The 15,275-nt window shown below is 43.6% G+C and overlaps 1 protein-coding gene across 12 annotated transcripts; it reads right to left on the reverse strand.

Annotated features, from left to right (window-relative positions):
- Nucleotides 1-1,763: 1,763 nt before the first annotated feature.
- On the reverse strand, nucleotides 1,764-14,295 carry LOC131882209 (NAD kinase-like). 12 transcript variants are annotated; one of them, XM_059229286.1, is made up of 9 exons: nucleotides 13,500-14,020; nucleotides 13,245-13,417; nucleotides 12,987-13,167; nucleotides 5,465-5,548; nucleotides 5,158-5,371; nucleotides 4,757-4,970; nucleotides 4,015-4,373; nucleotides 3,750-3,832; nucleotides 1,764-2,850 (listed from the first exon to the last, which is right to left on the reverse strand). In XM_059229286.1, exons 3-9 carry the CDS (start codon nucleotides 13,139-13,141, stop codon nucleotides 2,640-2,642), a joined length of 1,320 nt encoding a protein of 439 aa, XP_059085269.1. In that variant the 5' UTR covers nucleotides 13,142-13,167; nucleotides 13,245-13,417; nucleotides 13,500-14,020; the 3' UTR covers nucleotides 1,764-2,639. The 12 variants fall into 12 exon arrangements, with proteins under 12 accessions (XP_059085269.1, XP_059085262.1, XP_059085270.1 ...); XM_059229279.1 differs by lacking the exons at nucleotides 12,987-13,167; nucleotides 13,245-13,417; nucleotides 13,500-14,020 and adding exons at nucleotides 6,303-6,951; nucleotides 7,022-7,193; nucleotides 7,353-7,461; XM_059229287.1 differs by having other exon boundaries at nucleotides 12,987-13,359; nucleotides 13,784-14,019.
- Nucleotides 14,296-15,275: the final 980 nt, after the last annotated feature.

Genomic DNA, 15,275 nt, shown 5'->3' on the forward strand with positions numbered 1-15,275 from the left:
GGGCTCCTTCATTGTTTAATTTGCTTCCCTTTAATATTCGTAGGGAATACGTAGGCCTTTTTGATCCGGTAGCATCTTTCAAGTCAGACTTGGACAGATTTTTAGATAGCATTCCAGATCAACCCTACCTTCAAAGACTAGCTCGGTCTGCCAACTCAAATTCGTTGGTAGACCAAATATCATATAAAGATTGAAAGGTAATAAATAGGCGAATTATAACCTTTCATTTTAATAGTACTGGGGATAACATTCCTTGTAACTGTTAAAAAAGCCCGTGAAAAACCAAACCAAACCAAAAAAATGTAGCCACATATCTATGACTTCAAAGAGAAAATCATATTTTGATGCATCCTGAAGTCATGGTCCAGGACGCGGTAGACAAGTGGTCTCTGAAATTAATACCATCATTGTCTGAGACTCTAAGGAGATTGCATGCAAAAAACTTAAGTTATATGGCGTTCATAGAAAAAGTAAACTACACCATGAATTGTTTACCAATGTCAATCAATACCGGCATTCTTAGGGAACAGGTGGTCAAAATACAGGAATTTATTTAAAATTGAAACATAACAGATGACAATCAATGCTTTTATCCTTCGGTTTTTAGTGTAAAATAGTTTGTAAAAGCCATCACATGGAATGTATTGTACAGGGTGGAAAGAAATTGATTGCAATTATTTGCGTCTTTTGAAAATCCTTCCCCCAACCTCCAAGACTATGCTTGATCATATTTGATCATAAAGGACTATCGAAGGGCCCCCTCGCACCATACCATGAATAATCCAACTTCAGTCGAAAGAGATTGGTAATCTTCTGACTTTTGTCCTTCTGAAGACTAAGTGCTGTACGTAATCCTAGATCTTCGCCCTCGGTCTGGTCCGTTGTAAAGTGATTCGTCGTTCTTGCATGAAGTTCTCCACACATCAATGGTTCACGGATGGACACCAAAAAGCTGACCCACTTCCCGCGGCCTCTTGCCGGTCTTCGGCAGGCCCTTAGGTTTGGTCTTGACATCAAGACTGTGCTCACTTGTTTCTTCGAACGTTGTTTTGGAGAAAACGTTGGGATAGTTACCAATCGCCTTTTGGCTAAAATTAAATCATTGCTAAAATTAAATCATTGCCAGTACAGCATTACTGTGAGTGTTCAACGGTTCATCTTAATGAAAGCTTGGGGTTCAAGGTCGAACAAATTTTTGAGCAGGGACAGACCACATATCATATAACGGCATTATATGGTCTGTGGGCAGACTTCGTAAGACACGGCCAAAGTAGCCTGCATTGATTTCCACTCGGTATTTTTCCTCAATATTGCCTAAACATAACACAAAAACACTTAAAATAACCAAAAACCGAGGATTTTCGGGGAAATTCAAGGTTAAAATTCGTGAGTTTTTTTACACCAAAATGGCCAGAACAGTTCAAAACTTGATTTAACCTAAAACAATTATCTTTCCGATCCCCAGTGATAACCATCCAAAAATAACTAGATGTTAACTCGGGCTTGATCCAGAAGGGATGTCAAAACTTTCCCATCAATTGTCAAAGGAGCTATGGAATGGTCTCTTAAAAGAAGTCAGTCAGGTCATGTCTAATTGTTGCCCCCTCCCACTCACTCTCTAGCTTCTTCCCTGCGATCCCAAACCCTAGATTGTCACCATTCACATGCAATATGTGTTCCACCAAAAAGCCATAGCCATTTATTTTGAAAGTAGCAGATGTGCTTTTTGAAATGTGGAAGGAAAATCTGTAAATGCTACAATATGCTCGTGAAACGGAATTAGTTGGCGTATATTTTGCAATAGCTCGTTTTCATCTTTGTTGAAGGATGATAGGTGAAAAAAATGAGAAATACAAAAATAGCCTCGAAAACACAGGCATTTTTGAAACAACACATCATGATGCGTATGTTGAATACGTTAGTGCATAAGAAGGATATTGAGGTGGAGATGGATTGGCCACGTTCGGAATTTAGTGCATATGTCTCAAGATTTGATGAAAGTCATAGAAGGCGCCGTTTGCGTTGTTGTTCTTGTTGTTGATGCCGGGGTCGTCGTCTTCGTGGTCGTCCAGGCGTTGAATGAGGAGGAGATTATCATTGTTTCTTGTTTTGCAGGGTCATACGTCTTCCTTTCTCAATAGAATTTGTGATGATTCATAATTGTTCGTCCATAGATTTTGATAGATATAGATATTGTATTTTTTTGCAAGGCATCATTTGCAAAACGGAGTGGAATATAATTCATTAGAAGGGTTGGGAGGGGCGTTATTGGTCAGAAAGCCAACACTAATTTCCTCGTGGACATCTTGTGTCGTGCCAAATGCATCGGCGGAAGGCAGCACTGTCAGTGGGTTCTTTTTCTTCGTTCAGTCTTCTTTCCGTTGTCATTTCTTGTACGTGTGTTCATGTACGGCTTTCCACGAGTCGGAGGTCAAGGAGGAGGAGGAGGAGGAGGAGGGGGCCAAGGAAAGGGCTTAACAATACTTCTTTTCGTTCATCCATCTACTATCCATCCTTCTTTCAGTTAAATTGCTTGGTCATAAAATACTTGGACTTGATCGGGTGCTTTCTCCTGATCAAGTGGTCATGATGGGGCCCTTTCCTTCCCCCAGTTTTTCCCGCACCATTGCGGGACAGATTCAGTTAGTGTCCACTTTATCGGAGAACTTATCCAAGGAATCCAAGGTCTCGTTCGATGAACATCGTGTGAAATCGGCCAACTCATCGAAATGTTTTTGCTTCTTACGCACATTCCAGTGCAAGCATTCAGCCAAAGAGGCAAACCAGTCCGAGATCTGGTCTTGGGCACATATGGAAGGCACCGGGTAGATTGAGGTGGTCACACGAAGGCTGAAAAAAAGACAATGGGAACGCATTGGTCAATAAAGAAAGGTTTGTATACTTTCAGATTGTCGCAGTAAAGTGGTTATTGAAGTCAAAAGCTGATTATAGTGGCAGACATGCTTCCTTAAATTAGGAGAAAGGTAGTGTTAAAGTCAATCAAACCACATCCTTTTTGGCAAAAGCGATGTACATCTGGTAAATTGCTTGGCTGGTGTTTTGATTCGAAATTTGATTTTCTGCTGTTTCATCAATAAGAAGACCATTGCCGCAAATTTTGAGTCAAAGATACTTTTCAACGGACCTAACTAAGGTACAATAAAAAAAAACTATTAGCATTGATTTCATAAAGACTAGACACTCCTTCAGGTATCAAAGTTTTAGCCTATTGATTATTTTTTTCGAGTGACATCCAACATTTTAGCCGTCCCATGCATGTGCCATTGTATGATGTAATCACATTGTTAATGTCACATGTATGCATGCATATGTCGTCGTCAAATTGCGTAATTCAAATAGACGGCGTCATCTTTTATCAACAACTATCCACCCATCCATCTATTCATTCATTCATCCAGACATTCGTCAACGTGATTGCCGTCATTTAAAGAGCCATTGAATGACTGTCTATTTTGATAGGAAACAACATCCCAACGCCGAGTGAGTTATGTTATACAATGTACATCTTTTGAACACACAAGGCGGATACGAGAAGAGTCACCTGACACCCAAGGCCCATCACCAGGAATGTGTGTTGAAATCAATTCTCAAAGCAATACCTGTCTCCGGCACGCAGTTCTTGATGGTTTCTGCCATCAAAGGACATGTAGGCCGTATTCCTGGTGGATGGGTTTAGGGTGACCTAAAACACGCAAACAAACGAAACACATGTCAAAATGAAGTAGTACCTTTCCCCATGACAAAGTTCTTGGCGCTTGCGCCCATCGAATGACACCCAAGCCGTGTTTCTGCTGTCCGGAGAGACCGAAATCTTGGAGAGAAGAGTAATCAAGTCAATATTTGCCGTCTCAAGGAACGATGTTTGCGCCCAATCAAAATTGTATGAGTTTCCCAGAAAGCGAAAAAATGAGACTCGGTATGATTGGTTGGGCCATTTTTTTATGTAGGGGTTAAAAAGAAAACGCGTTAACTACGTTTTTGTTAGAACAATACCTTCAGTTCAACACCGGCAGGAACGACAATGGGCCTGAAAGACAATGAATGTGGACAGATGGGCGTGACCATGATGGCTGGCACAGAAGGATGGATCATCGAGGCGCCCGCAGCCACAGCATAGGCAGTGCTGCCTGTAGGTGTGGAAATGATGAGACCGTCGCCTTGAACGGACGTGATAAGCTTGCCGTCCAGGTACAAATCGATATTGGACAAGTAGGGAGAAGGTCCACGATCAATCACAACTTCGTTCAAGACCAACAGGTTGGTGGTGGGCTTCGTGGCTTTCACATCTCCGGAGCTATCCTTTTTCATGACAATGCAACGAAGCCGACTTCGGAGGGTTAAGGCAGCATGTCCTGCAACGCAATTGTGAAGGGCACCAAATAAAATTCCTCGTTGCAAACGATTGGCTTTCATGCGTGGAACGATTGAAGTGAATGTATGACCCAGCGGAATGTGATCAAACTCTAAACGTACTAATTGCGGGATGTATGGAACAAAAAACAACTGTGGTTGCAACGTACGTGCCATATTTGGCCCAGACAAAGGCGTACAAAAAAAACAGATAGTCATTTTAGTACGAACTTTTCATCTGACGTCTGACGTAAAACATTGTTATTTAGGTTGGCATTTCACATTTCTCTCAAACGTTAGCCAAGACTAATTGGTCTTGCATTCTTTATAGCTTCAGTAAAATACTCGAACCCTGTGTTATGCTTGATCAAGTCCAAATCAGTACCTTCTAAAACGTGTGTGATTTGCTGCTCAAAATTGTCCACTTCAAACGGAGTGAGAAACCCAAGGGAGCCCAAATGGAAGGCCATTATGGGTGGGACGGACTGTTGGAACAAGGATGAAGCATACAAGAGGGTGCCATCCCCACCGAGGCACACGATGAAATCTATCTTGTCAGTCAAATCGTCCTTGCCTTCAGAAAAGGTCATCAGTTTATCCTAGAACGGAGAAGAACTCGATTGCATGTGGAAAACAAGGCTAGGCTGGGGACAAAAAGAACATCATTTTTGTGTCAAGGCGTAAGTTCGTTGAAAATTCCTTAGCGTTACATTGGAACTATCTTTTTTGTCTGTAAAGCTATTGATGATATGTACTGTACAGACGATTTATGATGAGGAAGGTTACCTTGGAGGTTGTGAACCCTGAGTAGTTGGTGAGAAGAGGATCTTCAAGTACTGCTGATTCGACGAAGACCACCATGTTTTTAACCTGGGTGAACCATTGGACTAATTGAATGAAGGGTGGAATCACAGTGGCATCTCGAACCTTCTTGATCACCAACACTGTTAGAGGAGGCTTGTACCATGTGAGCCGTTGAGAGGCCGGATCTTGGATTGTCCTAGAAATGGACCACCAAGGTTTGGAATGAGTATCCATTCGGAATTAGTTTTTATTTTTTTTTTGGGGGCTGGGGAGGGGATCAGGTACTTACATCACCATGGCGGAGTTCTTCATAATTCTGCCACATGGTCCAAACTGTTGGATGGGACTTGGTGCATTTAATGATCGGGTTCGCCTGCAAGATGGGAAAACGAGATGATTGAAATGGGTTGGAACACAATCCTGAGACATATCTGTTAAGATCTCACTCTGACAACAGGAATGCATTTGCAGAGGGCACATCAGCTTTGCTATTGCAATTGACATCGGTGTACTTCTGGATTAGTTGCAGTAATTCAATATCGCGAATTTTCATTTCAATCATTCTCTCCCGGTGAAAATGACTTTCCAAAGGAGAGAATCAAATGGCACTGGCCGTCAAACTCAAAGCGAGAGAAACGACCCAGACAAACAAATGTTTGATGTGCACACTAGTCACATTTCTCGCCAATGGATCTCTCTCTCATATTCTGAAGTCAACGTCCTAGGATCAATGGAGTTCGGGTCTATCCAGAGATCCACGGCATTCAATGAAGATCAGACACATCATGCATTGATGAGTCTATCTTTTTTCGCTTCTGCATTTTTTTTTCGAGGGCCTCCTATGAGCACACACACGCACACACACACACACACGAACACTACGTACGTATGTATGCGTAGTCCGGGCGATACCTCGACTCTCGGGTGCCAATGAATCAAATGTGAAAAGGCAGAAAGGTTGCCAACTTATTTAGCGTTCAAATTGGCGATGATTGAACCATATCAACGACGGTTAGGACATTTAAATGCTAGGGAACCCTGCGTTAAAAACACCCACAACCTATGCGATGGATGTTTGATAAAAAATAGTGGAAAATAACGGACTGCCTTGCCCAATCATTACATACTCGTATGGGACATTCATGGAGAATTTCCCTTCGATTTCTTGGACCCGCAATGACTCAGGTGAGCACTCCTTGGACACGTTTTCCGAGATCGGAGCACCATCACTCTCTCCGGACCTCGATCCGATCCGATAATGGCACTGATACTGAACTCCTCGACTATCCGAACCCACGGCCTCACATTGACAATCCAGGGATTGGCCGTTTTGTTCCGATTCCAATTTCAACTGAACCATCTTGGTTTCCATGTCAAAATCCTTGACTACTCCTTTCATCTCTCGTTCCAAAGCCTTTTCACCAGCCTCACGATTGGCCTTGGTGGCGACCTGCACACGGGCAGGATCGACGACACAATTCTTCTCGGGATCAGCGTCATGGACATTATTGGTTAAGTCCTGATCCTGGACGCCCTCGGAATCAGACATGCTTCGAACTCAAACTCTTCTGGTTAGGCAACAGCTCGAATTAGCTTTTAAGTCGTGGTTAAGAGATAATAAAAACTCCAGAAGTTCATAGAACACAAGGACTTTTTGAAGACTGGATGGAGGGGTTATGAAAATGACTCGGAGTCATCACTCGGCCATTTTATGTTTCTCTTGAAAGCCTCTTCTAAGGAAGCAATCACACATTCAACAACGTAACGATGTCAAACCTGGGCCCACAAAGAAAAGAAAAACCTTTAGCGAACAAAGACCTCAGAGTTGTCAAGTCCAAAATTCAACCTTGAAAACAGCTGAATCAAATATGTATGTGCTTGCTAAGAAAAAACACACACACATTCAAGGGAATGAATGTTTTTGAGAGGGTATTTTAACGGCCCGCCAAGCACAGCGATCAATGCGATGGAGTCCCAATTGGCTGGCAATGGCGCCAAGCTGAGTGATTCAAGAATACCTGAAACGAACATGACATGAGAGTTGCATGCTTTTATAACAACAACAACTACCACTGTTACTAGAGTTAGTACGAGAAAGCTTGAGTGTGTCAAGGTTTCCCCTCTTATTGTGATCCATCACAAGGCCGACTTGGCCTTCTTGGCAATCCCGCCAATACCTGAAGGAAAGCTGCTCTGGCCTTTGAAAGAGCCGCGAAGCCTAATACATAGAGCGAATGCTTGTTCTTTCAACTTGCTTAGTGATGATAAAATCCGGACACACTTTTTCGGTTATATTAGAACTAGTATGTAGGAGACAAATAGAGATAATTTAAAAAACCGACATTCATTCCTCGCCATTTTGGAACAGAGGCGGGGCAAAGATTTAGGTGAAGCACCAACGACATGACGGCTAGCCAATGAATGATAAATGGGTGGATTAACGTGGGGATATCATTCCTTGAAGAGGACAACGCCGTTGCGTAAATGAGGAATGACGCGTTCGATAATTCGAGAGGGATTTTTGACAACCTCTCGCTTAAAAGCCGCTTTGGAGTTCAGCGACTCTGACAGCGTACGAGTACTGTGACCTAGTTTGTGTCCCAAGAGTTTGCTTGCTCCCCGGAAGATTCGAGAATGGATCTACAAATACAAATCACTCACTCACTCCTGCATGTCTCCTGTCAAACAATATGTCAACACTCGCCACGGGTCACTAAGGGGGGCTTACTTACGGCCAAGATCCGGATCTTTTTCTCCCGTCCGTGGAGGCCGGCGAGGATCTCCGGGAGAAAGACGGGGGTTGTTTGTGTTGCATCCGGTTGTAGAATTCGTTCTCGTCCCACAAACTGTTAGTTTCCGAGGCTGGTAAGGAGGTGGACGAGGGTGAGGAGCTCGACGAGATCTGGGTGGTGGCCAAGTCCAGATACTCCCGGTCTCGGATCCTGTCTTCCAAGTCATCGCGACTCCAAAGGGATCGATATTCGTACCATTTCCCCATGTTCTGTCTTTCTCGGCGGACAAACTGCACTAAACAATCACACACAATCCGTCGTCAATGATGAGGATGAGACGGAAGATGACGACGACAAGAACAACCACTCCTACTACAACTACTACTACTACAGCAACAACAACAACAATAGCAACAACAACAGCCACAGCAATGACGATGAGGATGATGGCAACGTTGAAACTGTGATGATAGTGATGGACAGTGGTGGAAGTGATCTTCAATTCGACTTGGATCTGCTTCGGTTCTCGAAACTGAGGCACCACAAACTCCAGGCAAAGCAAAGAGAAGAAGAAGCACTATCCTTGTTGAGTTGACAACACTCCGGTGACAACTGAATTATTTCTCTGGATATTCATTAATAATAGTCGCCATCCTCATCACCATTCTCGTCATCATTATCATTGGTGCTGTTGGAAATGTTGTTGTTGTTGTTGTTGTTGTTGCTACAGTTGTCGCTATCACCATCACACCCACTGTAGTGGATGGAAGGGAACACATCACGACACATTCATTCTCAGTTTGAAATTTAGCATGGATGTGGGGACATATCTTCTTTGAACTTGTACACTACAGTGCTCGCATACTGCGCACCTCGTTGCTCATTACAACTGGGCACATGTTGATACAGCAGCCAAGCGCACAGAACGTACGTACACGTATGTCCATGTAGCATGGACTCTGTCAACCGGAACTCAACGAAATCTCATGAAAACACGCCGCCATCCCATTTCAGAGTGGAAATCTGCCCAGGTCGTTGGTATTCAGACACCTAATCAAAGCGGCTGGATACACCGATGCCCGCACTATCTGAAACCCCCAACCTCGTTTAAATGGGACCCCTGATCGGAACCAAATACGGCTGATTTTCTAAGCATGTTCATCATCGACAGACACAACACAGATTTGATCAGGGCTAATCTGAAGAGCTTTCATCATGAATACATCGACAACCTTCCCACATACTACACCATAAATGACTCTAGATCTGGCCTAGCCGCATATGACCACATTGAACAAAGGATACACGTCCCCAACGGATTAAGATGCGAAGTAAGGGGGATTCTCGATACGAAACACAAACATCTTAGTATAATTAATGATAGGGTGACATCTGTCAGTTGCCAGCCACAAGATGGGGGTGATATGCAGCAAAAATGACTGCTAGTACCGTAAGGAGTGGGCCTCCATCCAGCATGGTATATAATCCTTTAATTAGACCTTGAGAAGATCAAACACTAAGACGATGTCCTGCGATGTATAAGTGCAATAAAACGCCGATAAGCAATAAAAGATTAAGACATATCTAATCCGTAAATTCAAACAGAATCAAAAAAGACAATGAATTCTCTTTACTCAAACATAAAATCGTCGGCAGATTTTCCTTCGGCTAGCTTTAACTGGCTTGAACCTTTCAGTTGTTAACAGGAATAATTGAATACTTTTAAATGAGGGATCTTTAAGAAACCAATCAAACTGCTAGATCATGGCAGCTCGGGTGATTTTTGTGGGGCTTTACCTTTAAAACTTCTTTGTTGCTCACATTACATGAAATTCCTCGATCACTACTAGGGCAGCTCTAAACATTGTGGTACATTTTTTCTTCGTTTTTTTCTAATTTATTTGTAATACTTTGCTTATTTGCATTTTTACGGTTCCGTACAAAATTGGAAGTTTCATTGATTATTTTTGGATTTTTTTCTTGTCAAACGAATATTGGAAACTTTGAACATTTTTTCCCCAATCTAATTTGGGCGCAACCTTTCAAGATTACGGCTTTGAACTTTTCAAAAACAAAGTACTGCAAATGTGTGCCTCTTGTTTTCTTTTCCATCAAATGGACAAATATCACACATCAAAATCAAACCAAGAAAAAACAACCATTTAGTTGAACAAAAGTACTAACCTGTTTACATTTTTAAAAGGGTGAGAGTGATCACAAAATAGCTATCCTCTCCCGCCTCCTCCACCTAATTAGATAGTCGAACAGATATCTCCCAAGTCAAAGCGCGATCCAGCACCTTGCCCAAAGTATCCCAATCAAGCCAAGTGCCAAGGCGGTTTCAGATACTTCTTCACAATTCGAGGGATAAGCAGAGGCATATAAACGTTATAAAAAAAATCGTCGGATTTAAGTAACTATATCCACCTTAAACACTAAACACAAGAGCACGTTTGCGTCCATTTTTCAGAAAGCCACTTTTAAAGGGCACTTGTTCCTGCATTTTTTAGTTGCAAGCCCATCCATCCAATTTGTGTACTCAGTGAACCTGGGAAATGTATGTTGAGAGATCTGATCTTGTGTGCAAATAATTTACGTATACCCAATCCTGAAAGGTTGCAACTTGCACGCCTGTTCCTACTAACAAGATGGCTGTGAAACGAGTTTACGAAAAAGGAAAAACCGACTCATCACCGCCATTAACGACCCTATGCTCTACGCTATGTTCTAACAACCTGCATATTCGAGAGTTGGAATTTTCAATAGGTACGGGTTCGTTTAAAAAATTACAAGTCAAAAGCCAAACGCCAGAGCGCACCCATTTGGTTAGTCGTCTTTGCATGGACCTATTTGTACGGTAGCTTCCATCCAAGCTAGGATATCCCTTTCAAATATTCCACGCAGGAATGACAATTTATCGGCACAAACGTTATCAGTGGATGATCTCAAATCAAATTCAACACGAGAGTTGGGTCGTCTAAAGTTGGGTTCATCATTAGACTGGATAGGAGAAGACGAGAGCCCCATTTGGGGTCAAGAGGCATGAGGCAACCTTGAGAAGCAATTAATAGCCGAAAGCTATCCCCACTTTAGTGGGATCTAACGCATTTTCAATCTCCAAATAAGCAAAAGAAAAGGTACGCACACAATACACGACTACTTCTACTACTACAACTACCACCACCAGAACCACTACTAGTAGTACATATCACCTGGGCGGTGTGGCGACCTTGGACATATTCACAAGGAAACGAGAACTTAACCGGGCGTCTCCAGAGTGTTTTAGGAGCAAACCGAGACAGAGCATTCAATCATTGACCATGATCTAGATTCATTTTTTTCTCACATCCAAAAATAACATTTCATTACGCTCCCAATTGGGACCGAGCAATAAATGCACACTCCTTATGCGATTGAAACGGAGTTATGATTCTGGGATCACTTGCGCCGTTGGCGGGGTTCATTCCATTGGCTCAACTGCTTAGTGGGTTGCCTGGTTTGTTGGTAATTCAGCCTAAAGCTTAGGACAACAACGCCAACATAATCGCATGAAAATGGAATGGCCATAGGTGCCTCGGATTTGGAGACCTCAATGGAGTACACGTACAACACCCGCCAAATAAAGACGCGGTTTCACATCTTCGGAAGCTTCCTTCCTAGCGAGTGGCTCACAATCACAAAAGTGCACTGTTCGCCTACATACATAACCAATGAGATTGAATTCATCATCATATTCTAGATAGACTACAACTGGATTTTCCTCATGAAACGAAGCCGCCACTTCCCCATCCAGACGGATTCTTTCGAATTTGCTCAAATTGGTTGGAATCCTTGAAATAGTCATCATCCCCTCGATTTCGACTGCGTACGTAAACAATTATGAGTAATAGGTCTGCCTCGTTCTCGGGAAGTCGGCGTGTTACTAACCCACTAACCCACCTCGTCCTAGTCGTTGATTTCCCCTGCAAAGGTCGTAACTAACTGTGGAGATGCATGACAATAATATTTGTCAAGGATTGTGAAGTTACGAAATGCCAAAACTGTGGAAATTCGCCACCTGTCTCGTAATGATCGGCAATGCTTGAGATTGCTTGGGATTACTTTGGCATTGCCTTGGGGATAGTTTACGAGAAATGCGTGCAGGGTTATTCTTCGTAGGAGCCGAATCAAAAAGTTTGCCTCTTGCCAATCTCACTACCTAACCATGATTGCGATGAGAACGACGAGAGAACGGAGGAGGAATACGGATATCCTTTCCTCATCATTCGAGCTGATATTTTTCTTTGCTTAATTGTTGCTTGATGGTTCCTTGCTCGGCTGAGCCACTAGCTGGTTAGTTGGCTGGTTGCTGGCTTAGTCTTGGCCAACTCTGAACTCGGAACGAGATCATTTTCAGTCGTACAGACTCTAAGGCTGTATGTATACTGTATGTATGTATGTAGCTATCCCGTTCCAATCTCAACCAAATCCTCAAACTTCTTTATGCCAAGACCCTTTGTGTCTTTTATCTTCAAATCTCCCGTCATTCACACTCTGGACACTACCCCTCCAGCCAAGTTGACCAAGATTATTTCCAAAGAGGGGCAATAAATTAGCTCCCTCTCCGCCATACAATTACTACTTTAGGGTGGTTGCCAATAGGTAAATTCATCTCACCCATAAAAAAGAGGCGGTTTTCGAAATGACCGAGACACCAGCGGTCACAAATCCTTCAATAAACCTGATCCAAGGATGACATTTCAACCCTGTGGATGGTGGAGATGCACCTTGTGGAATGGTGGATGGGTGGATTAGTGGATTGGATGAGGATTATTGGAATGCGAAAGTCAGCCTTCGTTTGCCACGAGCAAACATTAGGTTTTGGGAGTTTAATAATTCATGCCGCAATGGTTTTGAAGTCTTATCCATTGACGCTTGGAATTCCCATTCACTCGCCCAAAACTTTCACTGTTTGGGCCTTTACTTTACACTTTACATTTACCGAGGGCTTTCAACTACGAGGGCGACCTTTTGTTTCCTCGTTACCCACCCAGAAAGGTATTGATTATTGGAAGAGGGCACTAGTGACTGTGGACTTACCTGAATCCTTGCAACTTGTTCTCCAAACTCTTTTGTGAGTCATACACCTTTCGGAGCGGTTTGGGGCTCCCATCCATGGCCTCGGCCTCCTCCTCGTCCAAGGATTGACGGGCAAAAGACCTGGCCAATTGTAGCGTGCCTTCGTCCATGCTCATGATTCCCGATGAACCCCCGCCCCTTCCTTGTTGGTAATCGATCAATGGATGGTAGTGATAATGTGGGTCCTTTCTCTTGGACGGACGTGGGATCACTCACTACTCACGATGAAGATGTTGAAGATGTTGAGTTTGAAGATATTCGGTTTGAAGATGTTGATGATGCTCAGAATATTCCTGTTCGACCGAACCAATGTGACATCCAGAGAGGATCGGGTCTACTAGGTGTTTACGAACTCGTTTTTTCAGACTCCTTTACTTGGCAACAATACACATCTAAACCCACGAAACACATGGAGTGCAATCTCATGCTCATGCAATATGTACGACGAGTACGTCGATAAGGAGTAGTTTTTACCTCGTCGATCCGGGAACAGGGTAGGTACGGGGAAGGGGACAATGATCGTCGTGTCGTCGTTAGGTCCTTCTTTGGCGGAGTGCAACTACTACCATGTGTAGAAGGAGCCCCAAGGAGCCCCTGACCCACAACGCCAACAACGGGGAGACACAATTAACCCTGACCCTTGGTGAATGAGTATGTGTGTGTTGGCAAGTAAAGAAGGATTCCAACGAGCTTTCTGCTCGCCAACGACGTGATCGTGGTCTGGAATGGTATGTAGTCCACGGACAGACCTTTGTCACCGTGTAATGTGGAATAATGAGTGTCAGGAGTTCAAAGTTTTCACAGAAAACCTCCCGTCAATTCACGCAATACGTGCCAATGGCTCCTCGAAGCAAGCATGGATGGATGGATGGATGGATGGACCGACCGACCGATCAAACCAACGACCGAACCAGCGACGCTCCTGCTCCCTCGACATTCACGTACCAAAGGACGGCCACCTCTATTTCCCACTCCGCCACTAAGACCTAGACCATCACTAGTACCAGCAGCAACGAAGAGGGAAGCACGGATTTCAAGATCCAGGACTAGATCAAGACGGGGAAGTCACCATACGAGGGGGATCCTGATGAGATGCGCGAGCTAGAGCTTGCCCCTCGTTAAAGCACGATGATGAGTCAATGAGGGTGGGTAGGTCGTAAGTACTAACCTAGCTAGCCTACTAGAACGTACCCGGTATGGATGGACACATGCATACATACGTTGTTGTTCGAACCGAGCTTCGGACAGCACACATGGACGGTCCATCCACAGATGTCAAGACGTCGAATTCAGCGCGAGTGTCTTCTCGGTCTTCCTGGTGGCTCCCCCCCTCTCTCTTTGATCAGTGTTCAGGTCGAGCTGCCAAGTCGACCCATAGAGGTAATAGACAGGTCAATCGAGCTGGTCACGTGATCATTAACTAGCCAAGCCACTGACGAGCTAGTATTGCTGGGGCGAGACCGGCAAAAGTCGGACTCGTACGAGTCCTGTGATTTTTTGACTTTTTGCCGGACTGAGAGTCGGCTCTTGCGAAAAAGACTCATCTTGCCAAATTCTAAGAAAAAATGAACATTTTTTGTTGACAAGTCCGGAATTGAGTCCTTTTTAAAGGCCTCGAGTCCGGCCAATCCATCCAAAATCGAGTAAAAAACTCGAGTGCACTCGGACTCGAGTCCAGACTCGCCCCAGCACTCATGGCTAGTCATCAAGCTTAGCTAAGCAGCCAAGATCGGCTCACGTGGCTTTTTTTCTGAAAATGTAGCCAAAGATACCATTCCAGATTGTGAAAAAAACAAATCCAATAGATCCACTTTTCAGGCATTTATGTGGCATTTGGGGCCAACTAGATACAAGCTAAAAGACCATAATATGTAGGCCTCCCTCGCCAGCTGCCTGACCTTCGACCTCAAACTGGCGTAAACGTTATTCTCCACCGATTAGTTGGCGGTGCTACTTTTTTAAATCTTAACCTGACATAATCAAACCTAATCTAACCTTACCTAACCTAACCCAACCTAACCTAACACGATATTAATAACCCTTAANGTAAACGTTATTCTCCACCGATTAGTTGGCGGTGCTACTTTTTTAAATCTTAACCTGACATAATCAAACCTAATCTAACCTTACCTAACCTAACCCAACCTAACCTAACACGATATTAATAACCCTTAAAGTCTCTATCTAAACCTTTTAACATTTTACCACAAATTTAAAAATGAGCACCGCCAACTAATCGGTGGAGAATAA

The sequence above is a fragment of the Tigriopus californicus genome, chromosome 6 (assembly GCF_007210705.1).
Source record: "Tigriopus californicus strain San Diego chromosome 6, Tcal_SD_v2.1, whole genome shotgun sequence".
NCBI lineage: Eukaryota > Metazoa > Arthropoda > Copepoda > Harpacticoida > Harpacticidae > Tigriopus > Tigriopus californicus.

Bases quoted from the DNA above. Each gene is read 5' to 3' on its own strand.
- LOC131882209 (XM_059229278.1), bottom strand. From the start codon at position 6,724: ATGTCTGATTCCGAGGGCGTCCAGGATCAGGACTTAACCAATAATGTC. The intron at 3,704-4,014 runs GTATTGTTCTAA...TGCGTGTTTTAG, and splicing joins CTGCCGGTGTTGAACTGAAG to GTCACCCTAAACCCATCCAC. The intron at 2,851-3,620 runs GTATTGCTTTGA...TCTTTTTTTCAG, and splicing joins GAACTGCGTGCCGGAGACAG to CCTTCGTGTGACCACCTCAA.